General features: G+C 42.6%; 1 protein-coding gene across 3 annotated transcripts in view; it reads left to right on the top strand.

Annotated features, from left to right (window-relative positions):
• Positions 1-3,715: 3,715 nt before the first annotated feature.
• The window catches only part of Mthfs (methenyltetrahydrofolate synthetase), a 31,292-nt gene continuing 19,877 nt past the window's right edge, over positions 3,716-15,130 (top strand). Inside the window, exons 1-2 of one of the 3 annotated variants that reach the window (XM_052187670.1) lie at positions 3,716-3,879; positions 8,253-8,514. In XM_052187670.1, coding sequence (XP_052043630.1) covers positions 3,763-3,879; positions 8,253-8,514 — 379 coding nt within the window. In that variant the 5' untranslated portion in view covers positions 3,716-3,762. Of the gene's footprint in view, positions 3,880-4,016; positions 4,084-7,473; positions 7,495-8,252; positions 8,515-15,130 lie in introns of those variants that run through there. The other 2 variants (XM_052187673.1, XM_052187671.1) reach the window with 2 other exon arrangements.

Here is a 15,130-nt window from a genome sequence, read left to right as displayed (position 1 = left end):
TATGTTTCATGATTTCAGTTTTGAGTCTGTCATTCAATACAGGGACAGGTATTTAAGTAAAGACTGATGATGACCTGGAAAGGTCCTTTTTTTTTTTTTTTTTTTTTTTTTTTTTTTTTTTTTTTTTACCTCTACCATACGTAGAGACTTTTCCATAAGGGTGTGCTCATGGCCTAAAAGTCTGTGCTACTTAGGCTAAACCTTACAAAGGATAAAAATCTTCTTCCTATCTTTTCCTGGGTCCATGTCACAGATATGGATATGGATATATATCCTCAGAGTCTCTGGCTTTTTATAGTTTCTCATTGATACCCTCTCCTCGACCTTTACTCATTGGCCTTTCACTTGGGGTTCATGAATAGGACAGTCAGACAAGCAATGCTGGGTCTAAAAAGAAGGCCTCAAGTCATTGTCCTCTCTGACCTTCTCTTGCCTTCTTTCTCTCTCCAACCCACATTTTCTCCCATGGCAAGACATAAAAAGTGGATTCATTTTCTCCAAGTCAAGTCATAGTCAATAATCAAGTTATATGTGATCATTCTGACTTTCTAATAGTCAAGAAGGGATTACTGCTCTTTCAGCTCCTACAGCAAGAAACTGGAGAGGTTTGGACAAAAGCAGCTAAATGAAAGAATATCAAGCCATTATTATACCCAATTTGTGTGTGTGTGTGTGTGTGTGTGTGTGTGAGAGAGAGAGAGAGAGAGACAGAGAGACAGAGAGACAGAGAGAGAGAGACAGACAGAGACACAGAGAGACAGAGACAGAGAGAGAAAAACCTATCTTTTGTTAGATCATGTTCCAATTTTTAGATCAAGTTTGACAGCAATATATAGAAATCCTGTTTCAGTCTAGATCACTTGCATTATATTTCCTTTGAGGCTATTGGTAGCTCCTATAAAGAAAGATCCCCTCTTGCCAAGGCCAGGTACATCTTTACAAGGAATCTCAAGTATGAACAGTACCTTGTAGGTGACTCCTAACTGAGGGAATGAAGACACCAGACAAGTCAGTAATGAACTTAGCTTCTGGTCTTTCTGTCTCCACATCCCGAGGGCTAGGATTACAGATATGTTGTTGCCACATTCAGTTTGTGTGGTGCTGGAGGTCAGACCTCCAGGCTTTGTACAAAGCAATGGCACCATATCCTAAACAGCATGGTCTTCTATTTTATCACCACCTTTACACTGGAGAAGTTGAAAGGAATAAGCAAGAAGACCAGGTAGGAAGTTAGTAAAGTCCTACTGAGGTGAGTCAGAACCAGTCATTGCTTTTGAGCTCTGATGCCCACAGTGAAGCACTTGTGAGAAATGTTCCACAACACCCCAAAACAGTGCCATCAGATGGGGGATGAGATGTTCAGCCACGAGACTGTGGGCGGGGGAATTTCACCTTCAAACCTTGACACTGTGTGTGTTTTAAGACACACGTCTCACTGTGTAGCTCAGAAGGATCCTATCAGCACAGTCCTCCTGCCTCAGTCTTCTGAATGCTGAGAGTAGAGGTGTGTGCCACCACCTTCAAGATATTTTTGTAAGGTTTCTTTGCTTTTGTTTTGAGTCAGGATCTTGCTATATACCCATGTAGCTTAGAATGGCCTAGAACCTTCCAAGTTCAGGCATTACCCTGTGAGACCTTTAACAACTGGCCTTCTAAATGAACACATGATCTCTTCTTCCTTTGTTTCAGCTACCCTTCAGTATCAAGTACAGATTCCCCTAGTATCTGAAACTTTTATGTTGTTTCATCTTCCTATGATTTTGATTTCTACTGGAAATAATGGCTGCAGATGATTGAAAACATTGGGGAAATAGAGATCCTGTCATGGTGCCTTACCTGTTAGGCTCTGCCCAACAGTTATCCAGCAGCAGCCAGGTAGGAGCTTGGCTTGCTATAAAGGGACTGTTTGGCTTCTGGGGGCTCTGAGGACAGCCCCCCTTCTCCTTCCCCTCCCTCCATGCATTCCTGGCCAACTTCTTTTCTCTTTCCTCTCTTCCCCCTCTCCTCTGTCTCCATTCCCTTCTCAACTCTCCCTTTCCATGCCCCACCCACAAGCTTCATTTTATGCTGACTGGTACCTGGAGGGGTGCCTCAGCATGGGACCATACCACAATTTACAAAATATATCATTACCTATGATAGAACATGCAGATTCATGACCCTAGAGAGCTTTATACACCAGTTATAGGTACAAATATATCCTTGAAGAAAATGTACATATGGAACTCATATATTATTGTCAAATTTATCATTATTTTTGCAGCATTGGTAATCAAACCAAGAGCCTTGTACATGCTAGGCAGGCACTTTAGACTACCTATGTATCATTGAAGGGATGTGTCTATATAGGGAGCCACAAATAATTGTCATGAATATCCAGAAAAGCCTGGCCTTCAGAATTTAACAGCAGCAATTTAACATGTACAATTAGGGTGTTTTTGTTTTTGTTTTTGTTTTGTAGTGCTGGTGTTAAAACCCAGGGCTATAGCCACACTAAGTTCTGTTTCTTCCTGCAAATTAATAGTTGATGAATACATTGATTTATGGTGATTCTCAAACGTTATGGGTAGGGATCACCCAAGGACAATGTTAAGATAGCCATTTGGACTCCCTAGGTCTGAGGATGGCTCAGGATTCTCCATGTCTAATATGTTTTCAGTCGAAACTGATTCATACACTACACTCATGTTCAAGAATTGGTAAACAGATATTAAATTGGCACACTGACATGAATTATTAGGTCTATAAGCATCAGGATGCAATCCCAGATGTAAGTGAATTCAGTGTATTATTGTCCATGATAAAAATTCTATTCATCTTTGTTCTCTCTCTCCCATGAGCTTTGGCTCCAGGCACTTAGATTTTATAGAAGCTAACTACATATTCCTTTACACAGGTGCCGGAGAGCTGAGCTCAGCTCCTAGAGCTTGTGAACCAAGCATTTTACCAACTACACTATCTCCCCAGCTCTGAAAAAAATAACTCAAAAAAAAAAATCAATCCTTGGCTACAGCACCGTAACATAAATCTGAGTCAGTGTTCCTCAAATCTACTTACTTTATTCTCTGCTCCATTCTCAGTCAACGTCCTGTCAGAGAAAGGCATCATCTGTCTCTGCACAGCAGATTACAACTGCGGCAACAGCAGTTAAAGACTTCTATAATAATGGACAGTCTGACTGAGTCCTGAGTTCTCCGGAGAGGGGACATCCACCTCCAGAAAGGGCCTGCCATTTGTTATAAAAGTGGCCCCAAAATCTATCAGTCATGAGCCAACTGACTGAAAAAGAGGGGAAGTCACTTTGTGGTAAAGGAGAATGTTTTATCCATTGACCGGGAGGAACCAAGAGTCTACCGGTGTGATGTACTCATATCTGGTTTGCTTTGCCCTTTTGATGCTTCTCCAGCCCTGTACTCCACAATTAGATGAATATTGAGTCCTGGAGTATAGTTGACAGCCTTTGTTAGACCCTCTGCAGAAGCATGGCTACCTTTTGGGGTCTGTGAGAGAGGGTAAGCATACTGGGCTAAGTGCACAATTCCCAGCTATCAAGTAGGAAAGGTCAAGGACGCCACAGCACGCAGCCTTTCGCTGCCACACAATGGGAGTCTGCTCAGATGCTTAAGTGTCCTGTGCACCTCTACGGGTTTACAGAGGCAAGGGGCGTGGCCAGGAATTTGGAGTCCGGCCCCTGGAGCTCCGACCTACGGACCCTGCGCGGCCCAGGGTGATAGGCGTGGCCGGGGCGGTGCTTGCCAGGAAATGGCGACGGTCGCAGTAAACAGTGCCAAGCGGGGCCTGCGGACAGAGCTGAAGCAGCGCTTGAGGGCCTTGAGCGCGGAGGAACGGCGGCGCCAGTCTCGCCTCCTCACACAGAAGGTGCGAGAAGACTGCGGGGAGTTAAACTCCGGGAAGGTTGGGCTCGCGTGTCTGCGTGCCTGCGTGCCTGCGTGTCTGCGTGTCTGCGTGTCTGCGTGTCTGCGCAGGCGCACATCTCCGGGTCGCGTGCGCGTTCTCTGGTGCGCGCGCTCCGCGGCCGGGGGCGGGGCAGCTGAGCTTTGGAAGGAGCTTAGTCCCCGGCAGGTTTGTTCATTCAAACCGAGTTCTTTTGTTATTGCGAGGAAAGGCATTGCGGCCAGCTTTAGGAGATGTAGAGACTGTCGAACCACGCCCACACTTGCGGGTTTAAAATGTAATCCATTCGCCTGTGTTGAACACCTAGTAAACCATTTTTTCTATGCGTTGGGTCATAGAGATGACAGACATGATTGTTGCCCCTAACACGGGATCTAGCAGAGGAAGGACACAAATGAAAAATTGTAGGACTGGAGATATGGCTCAGTGATACAACTGTTCAAAAAATGCGCTATATTTTATGTGTCCAGACTTAAACATACATTGAATTTTGGTCTGCTTTTCTAGGAGTTTTAAATTGACTGTACCTTTATTTTGGCAAAACTAGATTCTGAATTTTATCTAACTCCGAAGTTTATTGTTCATGTTGTGATTTAACTGCATTCACAGCACAACCGCTTACACCTTGCGTTGTAAACTTCAGAGTTCCGGTTATTTCTGGTACTCATTGTCTTGCTTTGTCTCCTTAGTTTTCTTTCTCAGCTTTCCTAGAGTATATCCTCAAAGGGATTATTTTAAAGAAAATACCTATGTGATTGGCATTATTTGTAGTTGAAATGTATTCGAGTTTTGCTTGCACGTATATAAGTACATTTTGTGTATGACTGGTGCCTTAGGTTAGAAGTGGGTGACAGATCCTTTGGAACTAGACAGAGTTAAGGAAGGTTTTAAGTCCCAATGTGGGTGCTAGAAATTGAACCCAGGTTGTCTGAAAGAGCAGTAAGAGATCTTACTGCTGCATCATCTCTCTAGACACAACTTTTAAATATATGTTAAAATATTGTCAACTCCAATTTGATCCATTTATTTCAAGATTTAGTTTTTTTTCTCATTTTGCTCAGTACCTATGGGTTCCAATCTAGAGACTAATGTTTTTATCTATGTATTTTAATTTGTGGCTTAGATATTGTTCTGTTGTTGTGAAGAGACACCATAACCAAAGCAACTTACAAAAGGATGTATTTAATTTGGGCTTGCTTCCAGTTTCAGAAGGCTGGTCAGTGATCCTCTTGATGGGAAGTATAGAAGCAGGCAGGCAGGTAAGCAGGCAGGCAGGCAGACAGGTAAGCAGGCAGGCAGGCAGGCAGGTAATCAGGCAGGCAGGCAGGCAGACAGGTAAGCAGGCAGGCAGGTAAGCAGGCAGGCAGGCAGGCAGGCAGGTAGGTAAGCAGGCAGGCAGGTAAGCAGGCAGGCAGGCAGGTAAGCAGGCAGGCAGCAGGCAGGTAAGCAGGCAGGCAGCAGGCAGGCAAGCAGGTAAGCAGGTAGGCAGGCAGGCAGGTAGGTAAGCAGGCAGGCAGGTAGGCAGGCAGGCAGGTAAGCAGGCAGGCAGGCAGGCAGGTAAGCAGGCAGGCAGGCAGGCAGCAGGCAGGTAAGCAGGCAGGCAGCAGGCAGGTAAGCAGGCAGGCAGGCAGGTAGGCAGGCAGGCAGCAGGCAGGCAGGCAGGCAGCAGGCAGGTAAGCAGGCAGGCAGGCAGACAGGTAAGCAGGCAGGCAAGCATGATGCTGGAGAAGTAGCTGAGTAATTATACCTTATCCCCAAGATGGAGGTAGTGAGAGACTTAGGCCTGCCATAGGCTCCTTGGAACCTCAAAGCTCACCTTGGTGGCCTCTGACCACAGAGGCCAGAAGAGTGTTATCAGCATGAAGCAAGAAGGAAGTCTGGTTCATCATGATCCAGTTTCTGGTGTTGGTTGAAACTTCTAGAGTCAGTTTATTTTAGATGTATTTAAGCACAGGACAGTTTGGGGGAAAGTCTCTTGGTTATAATTAACTCAATTCAGTATGAACAGAACTTAAGCCATAATTATTTAGAAACTTTTTACTAGGTACATGTGTCCTCTCCCATAGAGATGAATTCTATAGATCAAGTACGTGTGATAAGTTAAGGGTCTTAGTATCGTCTCAATCATATAGAAAGTGCCAAGGTCACCAGGTTATTAACCACCTCTGCTCCCATTTGTAAAGTACATGTGACATTGCCCATAAAGAAGGATTCTATTGGCTGAGAAACAATGTTCAAGATAAAGGTCTAAGGAGGATGACTGAGACAAACGTAAGAATCCTGGGGAGCCACGTGTGGCTTGGCCATGCAGACAGATCAGCTGTCACCAGGCTATTAACTAAATTAATTCCCAGCCTTCTAGATGTAAAACAGGTTTTAAATCTCTCCCTTTGAAGAAACAAATGTACAAGCCTGTGATATTCATCCTCTTTCAAACTGTTACATTTTGATTACTGGCTTTCCTTTGTATCTTTCAGAAATTCTTTTTAATTAGATAATAAAAGCTCTAGATTAATCTTCTGTGTCTCTTAGCTAGTTTTCTTATTTTTTTGTTAATCTTTCTCCCTCACAGGACCTCCTCCTCTATTGTTTTCATTTGGCCAATTGCAGTTTTAATGTCCAATGAGTACTCCTTAGGTCTCTTACCGATTCCTTTCCCTAGCGGTCCATTTAATGTTTTATAGATTCAGTTATTGTTTTCAGTTTGTCTGAGAAGACTAATTAGAATTTAAAAATCATCTCCCATCTTTTGAATTACCCATTTGGCACTAAATCATTTTTCCATTCTATTTTTTTTTTATGTTTAAAAATCCTTCCATTTTGCATTTTGGCTTTTCAGAAGTGGTTGAAAGTCATTTATTGGCTATGCATATTCATGTCTTTTGTGGGTAGTGAGCCTCAACTGGGGACTTTGTATGTGGTACAATGAAACCCCTGGCCCTTGTCTATACACATGTATGAATGAAAGTGTGTTAGCTACAAGCTTTCCTCTGTCTTTGCAGATACTGTTTGGGGTTCTATGGAAAGAATGGGTTCTGCCCACCTCCCCGGTCCACGTTTCAGTACTGCCTTGTCTGTAAATACTGTCTCATCTTCCCTCTGTCTCTTCGCAGTTATTGTAGCATTCTCCCTTCCTAACAGCAGGGGCCTGAGGCAGGAAGGCAAATGCAGAAGCATAGTCTCACCCTGAGTTTCAGCTAAGTGTCTTATTGTTTTGTCAGCTCCTGGTTTTCTACTCTCTGCTGTAAAGAGACTAAGAAAAAGACTTTCTCACATAGTAAGTGGCATCAAAAGCCTCAGGCCTGCTCCAAACCCAGGTTTCCATTTGCTCCACTTATGCCGACAGCCCTGACAGCTTTACAGGGTGGATTTCCTTCCATAGCCCCTGCTTGCTCTGCTTCCTTAACTTCTCTCTCCCCTTGGGATTAGATGTAACTTGGCTTTCTTCCCCTATGTCTTTCTGCCAGTCCTATTTGTAAGCTGCCATTGCTTTATCCTTCTTTCCTTAGCTTGGAGGACAGGGGAGAACAGAAAAGGAATGGACACACCTAGGGAGTAAGGGGCCGACTTCCGAGTCTGGTAAGTGCCTAGGACTTCATGAGCAAATCTTAGCTCCCACTGCCCGATGAGCGATTCCACAAAATGTGGGTAACCTTGCACTAGGAGCCCTTCATCCCCATTTTAATGAACTCTGTGAGCAGCTAATTGGATGGAATGGTACTGGTTGAGCTAAGAAACCGTTACTGGCATGTTCTCCGTGGGAGCTTGTGGACAGATTCAGAATCCCTCCTTTAGGATAGATACATAAGCAGTGATTGACTCAGGACTCACCATGTAGCCTGAAATGTTGAGTTGTGTGTCCCTACAGATGTAGCAAAGGTTCTGCAGAGGTCAGTAAGGTTGGGTTTCAGTGGGACTTAAATGGGTAAAATCGATGGGAGAAATGTCCAATGACTCGAGGATTGGAAATTTTATTAGACCCAAATTTCAAAGAAAAAAAATAACCCCTGAATACTTGAGTAATTCCCTGAGGTGTATTGTCAGGAATTGGAAACTGGGATCACATTTAGGAATCTGAAGGTAGACAACCTTTTCGTTCCGTGTCTTCTTAAGGAATTTCCATGGGGTCAAGCATAGTCATAGTAGAGAGATAAAGGAATCAAGTGTGCAAGCCTTGTGGTTTGAAATAAAAGCCAGGTATCAGGATGTAGCATCAACCCACTGCATCACTTTCCTTGAAGAAGGACACAACAAAAGGGAGAAATTGGTAAGAGAAGTTACTAGTTTGTAAAGAATATAGTCTTAAAAAATTAAAATTGCTGTCATTTCCCACTTAGGTAATTGCCCACAGTCAGTATCAAAATTCCAAAAGAATTTCCATCTTTCTGAGCATGCAAGATGAAATTGAGACGGAAGAAATCATCAAGGACATTTTCAAACAAGGCAAAATCTGCTTCATCCCTCGGTACCAATTCCAGAGCAATCACATGGACATGGTGAGATTAGTATCACCTGAAGAAATCGCTTTACTTCCTAAGACATCTTGGAATATTCATCAGCCTGGTGAGGGAGATGTTCGGGAGGAGGCCTTATCCACTGGTAAGGCATCTTTTCTCACATCGGAACACTTATCTTGGTACATCTGTCTCATCTGATCTTGGGGGCAAAGCATGGTCGTGCCTGGCTAGCTTGGGAGAATTGATGTCTTTGTATGTTTTGATAATTTCATCGGATTTGTTTTTCTTCTTATACAAATCTTTTCTCCCCTACCCCCCTTTGTGTGTTTTGTGAGATAGGGTGGCACTATGTAGCTGAGGCTGGCTTCAAACTCTCAAAGTTCTGCCTCTCCAGGGCTCATGGGCATACACCAGCTCTCTGGCTTTTGCCAGATATCTTTTTCTCTTTTAATCTTGTTTTTTGGTCAGATCTACTATATGCTTAGGGAGTTAAGCCCCAGTGCCTGAAAGGACCCACCCTGTAGCTGGGGAGACAGAAATTTTAGGTTAATAAAAGTATTTCAACTTGTACTATACATCGAAGATAAGAGTCAAATAAAAAAAGATACTGACTCTTGAAAAGGCTGCAATTCAGGGGTTGGTCTGGCAAATGTGCATCCCCAACACGGGTTTCTTTATCTTCATCATCTTCATCTCTGTTCTCTATCCATACCATGTTTGTAGCAGCAGTGGCTTCTGCTCCTGTGATGCTTACAAGGCTTTAGATACTTCAGTTGTGGTATGAGGCAGCGACCCCCTCCCCCTTGTTGTCATTTGCAGAAATGACTGAGCAGGCAGGCTCTCTGTTATTTCTTCACTTCCCACTCAGTGTGCAGTGTAACTTGCATCAGCAGTTTAGTTGTTCGAGGTAAGCCAATGGGAGCGCAGACTGTCTTCACAGCAGCCTTTGCTGTCTTCCTGGTTTGCCTTTGTTATCACAGCTTAGAAAAGGGTGAACTTGGGTAGCCAGAGTTGCAATTACAAATTCTCACACAAAAATTCCTCCTAAGGTATTCTTGTCTTAGGTTTACAGGATACTAAACCAGCTGGTAAATGGAATAGAGGGACTGTCTCTTTACTGAATTTATCCTTAAAGTGAGGGCTGCTTAGATAATTTGATTAGCTGGAGCTTTTCCATTGAGGATGTATAATCTGATTCAGCCTTAATCAACTTGGCATAAGCACAAGGAGAGGATATTGGTACAGAAACTGAAGACTACACAGACGGGGTGGCTTCAGTGTCTGGATTAGTGTCCTTAGGAATCCATCTGTTGAGACTCTGTATCTATGTTGGTTTTGGGTTCACGTGGACTTACATCACCTTTAGAGTAAGAATTCCCAGCAGAAAAGAGCAAGTCTGGTTTTCTAATAGTCCCAATAGAATTCTGCTCCTAACTCTTATTGCCTGCAGTGGTCATCCCTGAATTAATCACTACCAATAAACATGGAATTAGTTTAGTGATTCAAGCTTGGACTGTGTACAGCCATTTCTGACTGGTTTTTGTGACTGGGGAAAAGGACCCATAGCTACCTCTTCAGCCCTCCTCAGCCACTGAGCTGAATTGTAGAGGTGAGGTGAGAGTGACACGTGCTGTTCTAGAGCAGATATGGCCCTATCAAAAATTACCATTTCAGAGGTCCTATAGAGAGGCTCCTGAATATGACTTTTAGATAATGCTACTGCCTTTTTTTTTTTTTGAGACTTCTTAAGAATTCATGTCTGTGTGAGAATACCCAAGACACAACTAACGGAGGTCATTATAATGACTTGATAGTACGCCACTATAACATAGTACTCCACCATAACATTTTACAGTAATTAGAGGGGCACTGTCCAGGACAAGGTTTTTGGATATGCCAATCTAGGTTGATCAGTATGTACTTTTAGGCAAGTTAGGATTTGATCAGTGAGAGTAATTTACATTCAGTTGTCCTGTCTCCTTCTTTACTAGGGCTGTGTGGTTCCTGTAGAATTATAGTGGACAGTGGGCATGAGTCATCAAGGTCTTTCACAAAATCTCTCTCTCTCTCTCTCTCTCTCTCTCTCTCTCTCTCTCTCTCCATGTGTATGTATGTGTGTGTATATATATATATATATATATATATATACATACATATGAAATCTTTATTATAGAGATTCAGGTATGTTACAATTCATAATAGTAGCAAAATTATACTTATGATATTTCATGATATACATTGATTACATGTTCTGTGTTGGTTTTGTTTTCACTGTGGCTCATGGCAGCCACAGTGGTGAGCCAATGGAAGTGCAGATTGTCTTCAAATATCTGAATCTCTATAATAAAGTTTTCATATGTATATATATATATATATATATATATATATATATATATATATATGGAGAGAGAGAACATGTATCTTTTCGTGATATGTGAAAACTGTATTACAGAGGACTTGCATATAAAAAATACCACAGAGTCCTGATATCCTTAAGAGTAGACTAAAGAAATTTTACTTGTGTCGCACATTTGAAAATGTTTTATTTTGTTTATTTGAGATGGGATCTCAGTACGAAGCCCAGGCTTGTCTTGAACTCATAATCCATATGCCTCAGCCTCCAAGGCTTATAGCCCTACATAGCCGTCTGGCTGTTAAAGATTTATTAAGCATTTAGTTCAGTGGTTCTCAATCTTCCTAATGCTGTGTGACCCTCTAATACAGTTCCTCATGTTGTGGTAACCCATACAATTATTTTGTTGGTACTACTACATAACTGTAATTTTACTACTGTTATGAATTGTAGCATAATATCTAATACACAGAATATCTGATATGCAACCCATGTAAAAGGATCATTCAACCCCCAAAGGGATGGGGAAACCACTGACTGTCTATGAGAAGTGTGATGGGGACCTGGTTCCCACAGTAGTGGAGTTAACTAGCTGTTGTTCTCCTAGAGGCTGACTTCTGCTAGCGTGACACAGGTCCTCTCCTTTGAGCTGACCTGTTCAGCTTTGTGTTAAACATCAAGATGTTCCACCGTTCCTTGATTTTTCATTCACAAGTCCATTCTTTTTATATATTTCTGTTGGAAGCTAGCATGTGCCCATAAAATTATCCTTGTCTCTCTTTTTCAACCGTCCAATTGTCAAGCATTACTGGATATTTCTTTGCTATTTATTTGTGGGCAATGCATGTGTGTGGTGTTACGTATGTGTGTGCACAGCTGTGTGTAAAGCCAAAGCAGGTGCCCTTCTCTATTACCCTTTATCTTATAGCTTTGAACTGGGGTCTCTCTGAGCCTGGAGCTAGGCTGGCAGTGGCCAAGCCCTGGATTCTTCTGTTTCTTTCACTTCATAATGGTGGGTTACAGACATACTGCCCCTGGCTTTTTTTGGGTGCTAGGGATTGCAATCTAGGTCCTCATGCTAGTGCAACAAGTGTTTGCAGCCACTCAGGCATCTTCCCAACCCCTCTTTGTACTGTTTTTATCACCTGCTTCTGATCCCAGCAATCTTTTATCCCCAGTCTACTCATCTCATTGACTATTCCCCTAGAATGACTTTCAAACTTGTTTCCTAATCATATTGGTTTCCCTCCGATGCCTTTTTATACAGCTCACCCATCCATTAGGTCTTTTCCTGGATACTGTAATGATCTCTGTCTCTGGCCAACAGTACTTCCTGCTGATCTGTTGTGGACAAAAGCTGGGACTTTGGATAACTCTAAAGTCCAGGCCTCTGAATGAGCCAGTCTTTCCTCTTGCTTCCTGTTCCTCTCCAGTGGTTCCTCCCCTCCTCTTTCAGTGCTCTGCTGAAGAACAGCATTTCATCTCTGTTGTCAGTGAGAGATTCAGAACTGATCTCTAATTTAACTCCTTTCTAACTATGACTTCAGTCCCTTGTGAAATTCAGATATCTCTTGTGATATCAGATATCTGAATTTGTGAACTCTTGTGAAATTCAGATATCTCACTCAGAGGTTGAGCTCATGAAACCTTGCATATAGGCTGTTGCACAGATTCATTGGGATAATGTCTGAAAGGTAGTGGGCCCTTGGTAGTTGCCCAGTGAAGGTACCCTTACTGCTGTGTCTGCTGCTTTGCTAGGGTTGTGTTGTAATGGGCTTGCTGTGAAAATGAGGCTTGCTGGTTTCTAGGCTAGAATGTGTCATGTTTCTTCAGTGTCTGTGATCACTGGCCCTCAAATTGTCTTCTGGGTTCAATCCCTTAACAATTTGGCAAAAGACTTAAAAGCTGAAAGACCCCGAGAGTTGGGATTAACAAAGCCGTTTTGTAGTGAGAGCAAAGTTGGAGGATATACAATTAAATGCTGTACATGTGAGTGGGTTGTCATGAGGAATCAGTAGAATGTCACCATCATCCCTGAGTACTGAGTATTTCCCTGGCTGCTCTCAATGCCCTAGTCTTTTTTCTTCTGTGATTCTTAAAGCCTTGGCACTTAGCATTAATCCCCATGTTTTATTAATTCTTTTTTGGGAGTATATTTCTTTTTGTTCTAATAGACTTGGTCTCTGTAGGGGCCAAGATCTTGGGCTAAGATATTGTATCCCTGGTACCTCCTACCATGTGGCTTATAGGTCATCCAGGCAGGGAGAAAGACACACTAAGGAGAGACAAGGTGCTCTTTCCTTCAGCTATCAGATTACTGAAGCAGTGGCCCCAAGGATTGTTCCAAAAATCCCATGCCAAGAGATGGAAAAAAGCTGAAGGCTAGTGGCACCCAGGGGTGGAATTTGTCTCCCAAAAAGAGATTCACACAATTCTGACACCTTTCCAGACTACCTTGCAGGAGAAACTGGAGCAGAAACAGTGACGGGAAATGGGGAAATGACCACGCTCTGAGTAGGACTGCTCATTTATATACAATGCTGGCCTGCTGTTTAACATAGCGCTTGCCTACTATTTATCACAAAGCTTGCTTGCTATTTAAATGTAAACCTTGGGACTGGCAAGATGGCTCAGTAGGTAAAGGTTCCTCCTCCCAAGCTGAGGACTTGAGTTTGACCCATGAACCAAAATGGTAGGAGAAAATTGACTCCGGCACCTTAACTTCTGACTTCCTACGTGTTTGGCGGCATGTGCTTCCTTCCCCAGTAACTAACAGAATAACTAACTACATGAGTAAATAAAGACATATGCAAAGTGTAAACATCATAGCCAGACCAGCAGAGGGTTGGCTGGGGCAGTGTTCATTGAACCTCTTTATTGATTCCTCCTTCCAATGTAGCCACATTGGATTGATGTGTTTTTTCTGTTTTGTACTATTGTCTGTTTAATTGACCTTTGGAGGGCAGTGGCGGAGCCTGGCTTGTTGTACTTGCCAGAGTCTATGCTCTGACCCTAATAACTTTGGCAACATGTTGATTCACACTGGAAATTTCTCAAAGTAAATCTTAATTTATTATATGTTCAGACAATGCTAATATAGATGAATAGATGATCAGTCTTTTATACCCATGAAAGAAAACCTGAATTTAAAAAGTTACGAAGAATACATGGGAATTATTTTATACATATTGTGATTATTTTTTAAATTTGTATCATATGTAAAATATCAACGTTATCTCTGACTTAGTCAGGGCCTTCCTGTGAGATGGTCCTGGAATTTTCCTTCTCTCAGGGCTGGTTTTGGGAAAGTCATTGAGTTAAGAGAAACATGGGATGCTGCCTGGCTGCTGATGTTGCCTCATCAGCAGTGGAGGCTGTGTCTTGGCTTGGAGGCCTTGTATATTTGTGATGGATATTGTATTAAAGGTTGGCAAGAAACAGAAATTGTTTTAACAGTTTTGTTAATGGCGTATTTAGGGTCAAAAGCCTGGGTTCTAGAAGCACAACAAGCCAGGCTTGCCCCGCCCCCACCATCCCCAATTCCATCATGTGAAAAGCAGAAAAGGGGTTCTTCTCTGGCACCTCTTTAGTCTTTTCCTCCTTGCAGCATGATATTACTAGGGAAATTCCAATTCCATGTCGGTGAGTGCTTCAGTATCCTAATAGCCACTGGGATGACCATAGCTGTCTCTCTTTAGAACGTCACTCCTGCCAGATGGTTACACATGACCTACTCCGCCATGATTCTTTCTGTGCCCTAGGGTACATTGAGGTAGTTGCTATGCCTCAGATGAGATGAAGATACTACGTCTACCATATCTCCTCTTTTGTAGGCTAAACAAATGTGTTAATTGTTAGACTGAAAGCCAGGGATGCTTGTAGGCCTTGGGGCCAGGCTAAGCTGTCACAGCTACTTGCAGAAACTCAGGGATACAGCCATACTAATGACTGTCACATGCTCAGGAGAGCCCTTGGTTTTAGTTTAGTTTATACTAATCAATGACTCAGGGACACTGCCACTCACAGATGACTGTCATATGCTCAACAGAACTCTTGGTTTTGGTTTAGTTTATACAAACAGTGACTCAGGGACACTGCCACTCACAGATGACTGTCATATGCTCAACAGAACTCTTGGTTTTGGTTTAGTTTATACTTAGCAAGGAAGTAGGTAGCTGAAGATTCTGCATGATTTGGTGTTTCAGTGTGATTTGTAACAGCTCTTGTCTTACAGGAAGTATTTTAGCAAACATTTAACCACATCTCCTTTGCACAATAGAATCATTTGTTGATTTTACTTGAAGTTTTGAAATGGCTTGTTTTAGCTAAAAGTAAATCAAAACAGTTGCCATTTTCATATGTGCTTTTGCACATTTATCTGTTGTGATGGCTGTCGGAGTGGTTT

This window comes from Apodemus sylvaticus, chromosome 7, assembly GCF_947179515.1.
Source record: "Apodemus sylvaticus chromosome 7, mApoSyl1.1, whole genome shotgun sequence".
NCBI classification, from domain to species: domain Eukaryota; kingdom Metazoa; phylum Chordata; class Mammalia; order Rodentia; family Muridae; genus Apodemus; species Apodemus sylvaticus.
Note: the sequence above shows the minus strand (reverse complement) of the source record. Positions and strands in the feature narration are given on the sequence as shown.